At 45.6% G+C, this 6,328-nt stretch overlaps 1 protein-coding gene across 1 annotated transcript; it reads right to left on the bottom strand.

Annotated features, from left to right (window-relative positions):
• Positions 1-4,211: 4,211 nt before the first annotated feature.
• On the bottom strand, positions 4,212-5,311 carry LOC106002812 (endogenous retrovirus group K member 9 Pol protein-like). Its single transcript, XM_013037590.1, is given in 2 exon segments — positions 4,212-4,801; positions 4,804-5,311. Coding segments are annotated over 2 exon segments (1,098 nt in total).
• Between the last annotated feature and the right edge of the window lie 1,017 nt (positions 5,312-6,328).

Consider the following 6,328-nt stretch of genomic DNA (forward strand, 5'->3'; position numbering starts at 1 on the left):
TTTTTTTCCAATATCTTTGTCATTTTCTAACCCGAAACTTAATCTTAACTGGAATATTGAGAATAAATATTGTCGCGACCACCTCGACCAGCAAGGAAGATGCGACCCGGGATTCTTCTCAATGCGGTTTATTCAAGACCTTGCTACAAGCTTCTCTCCCACTTCTCTTCTGCCCGCTTCTTCCCACTTCTCTTCCCCCCCGCCCCCGCCCTCCAGTTATAAGCCTCCTGGATGGCCAATCCCGAAGTGCCACGTGGCATATACCGATAGGGTCGCAAACAAAGAAGCAAACTAGGAGCCAAATCATAACCATATAAGGAGTTGTTTTTCTTACAGGGAGCACTCGTCACCGGGAAGACGGAAGGCGGGAGCCAGCGCCATACAATGTTGCTTTTGCGGCCGCGCCTTAAGGCCGCGCCGTCTTTGGTCGTGGCTCCTGCTGCTCTCCACAGCTCCCCCTTTTTTGTTTTATTACGCAACAGGTAAGTGTAGAGGTTGGGCCTCTGTATAAAACATTAATGAGAGGACCTTGCACTCGTCTTCGCCTGAGGGGCGCCTTCCGCAGTGATGACCAGGCCCGTCCGATGCCTTTTTTGCAGAGGTGGGATCTTGGGCATCAACCCACTTGCAACCCAACATGCTCTTCTTGGGCTCTTGCCAGGGAGTGATTCCCAAGTGCAGTGCGTTTGCCTCACACCCTGTGCTATTCCTTCAACGTGGCAAGCCACACATAGGAGGACTGTCCGGCCTCAATGGCAGTGAAGGCCTGGACCACCATAGCAATACTCCTGCGCTGCGAGCTCCTAATCCGGCATATGCACCACAGGCACAGCAAGATCACCAATGGCAGGATACCAATAAGGGAGCCCATTCCCGCCCACTCCTGAAAATGATCCACAGCTGTCAAAATCCAGGAGAAAACATCTTGTAACAGGGCATCATCCATCCGGGTAGAGTTTATCGCCGATCATAGCTGCAACATCAATTGGTCGAATTCCCCCGTCCAGTTGCCTAAAAGATAACTTGACAGTTGTTTAGACAAATTTGCTGCTTGGGTATAGTTATAATACTGAATAGCAGTAATACAAAGTCCTTCATATTTTTTAACACATCCCAGCTGAGCCAACTGCCACAGGATATCAACCTGCTCCTACACAAGGTCAACCCTTTGATTTAACAGCATCAGTCCTCCTTTTAATTGTGCATTGGCCGCTTGTTGTAAATCCAGAGCTCTGGCTCTAGTAGCCGACAAGTTATTTAAAGTCTGAGCCGTCTGCACAGTATGTGACATGGCGACAGCGGCAGCCGTCCCACCCGCAGCAGCCACAGCTATAGCAGTTACAATGGCCGCAGTGATGCCAAAATCTCTCTTATGCCTAAACAAGGTTACAGCTTGAGAAGCATCTACTGGCATAGGCACCCAACGTGGGATGCGTGCAACTATAGCTAACGGATACTGAGAACTCCAGCAGGTAGCATAATATCAGGTTTCATTAGTGCAAGCACATACATCATCTGAGCATACAGAGGTATTGTTAATTACCAAAAACACAAAAGGGGAAACCACACACACGGGTGTAGGCTGATCTTATAGGTTCGGCCTGCAAGCAACTTCCATTAAGACCACATAACAGCCAATTATTAAAGGGATTAATTCCAGCCCAGAATTGTACACTAGCATTGGACAAAACACTAGGGGAGAATGAAAAATGCTCAGACTCATCAGCCCAAACAGCGAGTCGTGATTGGCAACCTGTCCAAGGCCAAGCCTCCCCCATATGGTCAGGCAAGCAAAAAGGGGCCCATTTAGGTTGCTTTACAATCCATGGGTCAGTATTTAACTTTAAGCTTTCATAATATCTGCCTAAGACAGTACCAACAAATCCAGTAGCATTTGCCCAAACCTCAGTTGATCCCAGATTCCCATACCAATATCTAAAATAAGCAGCCGGGGAACCAGTCAAGGCCATGCAACTACCATTAAAGGTCACATCACTTAAACAAAAGCATAGCATGCCCATCAAGCTAATATTTCTTGCTTCACCTATCCCTGATATTTGTTTATCATCTGGGTAAAAGGGAAGTTTAAGAGTCTTATTTGTAGTGAAAAATCTAGGGAAAAGAGAGGCGTCATGTCTCACGGGCATGGGCCTCGGGAATGCAGACAGTATCCCCCATCTCACTACTGTCTGCCCCTGTTGGATCATCAGGAGCTGTATGATCAGCAACACAATCTTTTGTTTCTTCCGTGTTCCGTTCATCTTGGACTCACCGCAGAAGTCGTTCGGGCACCCACACTGGATCTGAACGATTCTGAGGAAAAACACAAACAGATCCTCGTGCCCATACCAGCACGGGGTCAGGCCCGTTCCAGAGGCCCGTGAGCACATCCTTCCACAAAGCCGATCCTAAGGCCGAAGGAGTGGAACAGGTATGCCTATCCGCCGCTGAGCGACCAGCGTTATCCAAATTAAAAAAAATTAGGGTGAAAAGTGTCATGGCTATTCTTTGTCTTGCTGTAGCCATCAGGGGTCCAGCTCACCCTTTTTGTTTTATTAACATTTCCTTGATAGTACGATGAGCTCTTTCCACAATTCCTTGTCCTTGAGGGTTATAGGGCAGTCCATGCACCATGGTAACACCCATTTGAGTGTAAAAGGAAACAAAGCGCTGCCCAGTATTGGTCGGACCATTATCAGTTTTTAGCTGTTTTGGCATTCCCCAGGCCGCCCATGCTTCCAGGCAGTGAGATATTACATCAGTAGCCTTTTCCCCTGACAGGGGGGTGGCAAGTATAACACCTGAAAAGGTGTCAACAGAAACATGTAGATATTTTAAGGGCCAAATTCTGGTATATAAGTTACATCCATTTGCCATACTTGTAAGGGTCTTAATCCACGTGGATTAACTCCAAACGTAGGGGGCTTATGGTAAATAATACATCGAGGACACTCCTTTACCACTTGACGTGCATACGCTCTAGAAAGGGAAAAGCGGCTTTGTAAAGTCCTGGCGTTTACATAAAATTTGGCATGAAAATCTTTTGCTAAGTCAACAGAAGAAGCATGGAGCGCCCACTCAATATGAGTGTGTGCATCAGCCAGGGCATTACCCTTTGTCAGTGGTCCTGGGAGGCCTGTATATGCTCGAATATGCATTGGAAAAAAGGGGTCCTTGCGTTGCCATATAAGGGATTGTAGCAAGGTAAAGGGAGCTAGAACAGAACTGGTAGCCTTTATTGTACCAACCGCTTCCAATATCTTTAAAGCATTTATTACATAGGCTGAATCTGATATTAAATTAAAAGGACAGGGGAAAGCTTTAAATACTTCATTTACAATCATCAACTCAACAATCTGTGGGTTACCAGGGACAAATTGATGCTGCATGGGGTCTTGGTTACCTGCGACGTATACCCCGCATCCCGTTTTGGAACCATCCGTAAAAATATTTATAGCCCCTCCAGTAGGCTTTTGGGCAGTTACCTTTGGAAATATCACTGGATGTTCCTTTACAAATCTCAGTCGGGGGTCTTTGGGCAAATGATTATCAATATCTCCTGGAAACATGCATCTCAAAATGGACCAATTATCAATAGTGGCACGTAAAGTCTGAACTTGGTAGGCATTGTAGGGAACAATGATGGAGTGCGGATAAATTCCAAAAAATTGTAAACTCTGTTGAACTCCTTGCAGAGCTAAGCCCGCTAAAGCCTCAGGGTAACACTCCAGCGCCTTTATGGGGGGCATATGAGAGTGTAACCACATCAACGGCCCCTCTTGCCAAAGTAGCCCAGTTGGTTGGGTCTCAGTGGGAAGAATGCAAAAGTCAAAGGGTTCGCCATCTTGTAGCCTGTTTAAACAGGCGGCACTTAAAGCCTCCTCCACCCTTTTGAGAGCAAATCGGGCGCTCTCAGTCAGGTCTCGTGGGGAGTTTAAATCTATATCTCCTTTTAACATATCAAATAAGGGTTTTAATTCATAATTTGGCAATTTCAAATACCCCCTTATCCAATTAATATCCCCCAACAATTTTTGAAAATCATTTAAAGTCTTTAAGTTATCTTTTCTCAGGGTCAACTTTTGGGGCATGAGCGCCCTGGGATGTAGCCTAGCTCCCAGGTACTCCACCACTCTGCCTGTTTGTATTTTTTCTGGTGCTGGATAAAGACCCTGTTCCCTTAAGGCAAAAACCAATTCCGCATAGGCCTTTTATAACCCAGCTTCTACCTTATGAGCTATCAAAATGTCATCCATATAATGGACCACCCTGAGTTTAGGATGCCGTTCTTTAACAGGAGCTATAGCCCTGCCAACAAACAGCTGACACATAGTGGGGCTGTTGGCCATACCCTGAGGCAGCACGACCCACTCATATCTTTGGTCAGGTTCTTCATGGTTACAGGAGGGCACAGTAAAGGCAAAATGCTCACAATCAGCAGAATGCAAGGGGATAGAAAATAAACAATCTTTTATGTCTATTACCATAATAGGCCAATGGGCAGGGAGTGCGGAAAGCAAAGGTAACCCTCTTTGTACAGGGCCCATAATTTGCATTTGTGCATTTATGGTACGCAAATCATGAAGTAATCGCCATTTACCCGACTTCTTTTTTATCACAAATATTGGAGTATTCCATGGTGAAATTGAGGGTCTCACATGGCCCAGTGCTACTTGTTCTTCTACCAGTTTATGAGCGGCTAAAAGCTTTTCGGAGGATAGAGGCCACTGAGCTACCCATACTGGTTCCTCCATCTTCCAGGTAATGGGAACTTGATTCTCAGTGGCCCCTATGTAAAACCCAGCCCATGTCTATCAAGTTTTTGGTGGACATCAATAGGCTCTTTACAGACTTGCACGTTTTTTCCCAGTCCTTGCCCTGGGCAGTAGCCCATTTGTAACATCATTTCCTTTGAGGTAGGAGAATATTCATTACTAAGGCAAAACCCCATCTCTTTTAGTAAATCTCGACCCCACAGGGAGACAGGCAATTCTAAAACATACATTGACTCAATTCCAGAGGAGCCAAAACCCTTTTCACAGCAGCTCTGATCCTCCAGGCAGCCACTAATCAATCTCCAAATGGGGCAGACTCCTGCCTTTAATGTGCCCTGTTCATAGGCAAAGTCCAAATCCCTCCCTAATTTATCCCATGAGGCTATTGTAAGGCTCCCGGACACTATGAACCAAGGAGCTACAATGTTGCATACTTCAAGGAACGTCTGTAAAGTACCCTTCTTTAACTTTAGTCCTTTTGAGCGTAGTAGCTCTTCCAGGGCCAGAAAAATTGGATGTGATGTCGCGGCGCCCATCTCAGTTATTAAAAATTTTATTTTTTGTTACTTTCACTTGAGGCCTGTATTTTATTTCTTCCCGTGTTTCCGCTCTCTCTTTTATCTACAGAGAAGAGAACTGTATTATGCCCACTTTAATCACGGATTCCCACTTCACCTGGGAACTTACCCCCGCTCTTGTCTCGGATTCCCCCTTTTCCTGGGAACTTACCGGTGCACCACCCTGACCACAGACAGTTCTGAATTCCCTGTATGGGCCACCAGCTGTCGCGACCACCTCGACCAGCAAGGAAGACGCGACCCGGGATTCTTCTCAATGCAGTTTATTCACGACCTTGCTACAAGCTTCTCTCCCACTTCTCTTCTGCCCACTTCTTCCCGCTTCTCTTCCCCCCCCTCCCCTGCCCTCCGGTTATAAGCCCCCTGGATGGCCAATCCTGAAGCACCATGTGGCATATACCGACAGGGTTGCAAACACGGAAGCAAACTAGGAGCCAAGTCATAGCCATATAAGGAGTTGTTTTTCTTACAGGGAGCACTCGTCACCGGGAAGACAGAAGGCGGGAGCCAGCGCCATACAATGTTGCTTTTGCAGCCGTGCCTTAAGGCCACGCCGTCTTTGGTCGCGGCTCTCGCAGCTCTCCACAAAATATAAGCCTAATTGCAAGTAGATTCTAATATTAATAGCAGTACTCTAGTTCACATTTATTCTAATTCTTACCAGACTTATTCCAAAATTCACCATCTATTTGAGCCTCATTTTTTTTCTCCTTCACTCTAACCTTAAACGTGGCTGGAATCCTAACCATAACCTTAACACTAATGGTATGGCAATTCTAAAATTTATGAAAAATGCTGGTTTTGTGCAATCCTAACTGAAATTCCACTTGTAATTCTTAAAATAAATCGCAAGTTTTCCTAAACCCTACATATTTTCTCATTCTTATCTCTGAACCTATCCTGTTCCATAAAAGTAATCATTAAACCAATTGATCTCAAATCCTGATATTATGAAATACATTTTACTTCCATTAT

Source organism: Dipodomys ordii, unplaced genomic scaffold (assembly GCF_000151885.1).
Source record: "Dipodomys ordii isolate 6190 unplaced genomic scaffold, Dord_2.0 Scaffold1000002180, whole genome shotgun sequence".
Lineage (NCBI taxonomy): Eukaryota > Metazoa > Chordata > Mammalia > Rodentia > Heteromyidae > Dipodomys > Dipodomys ordii.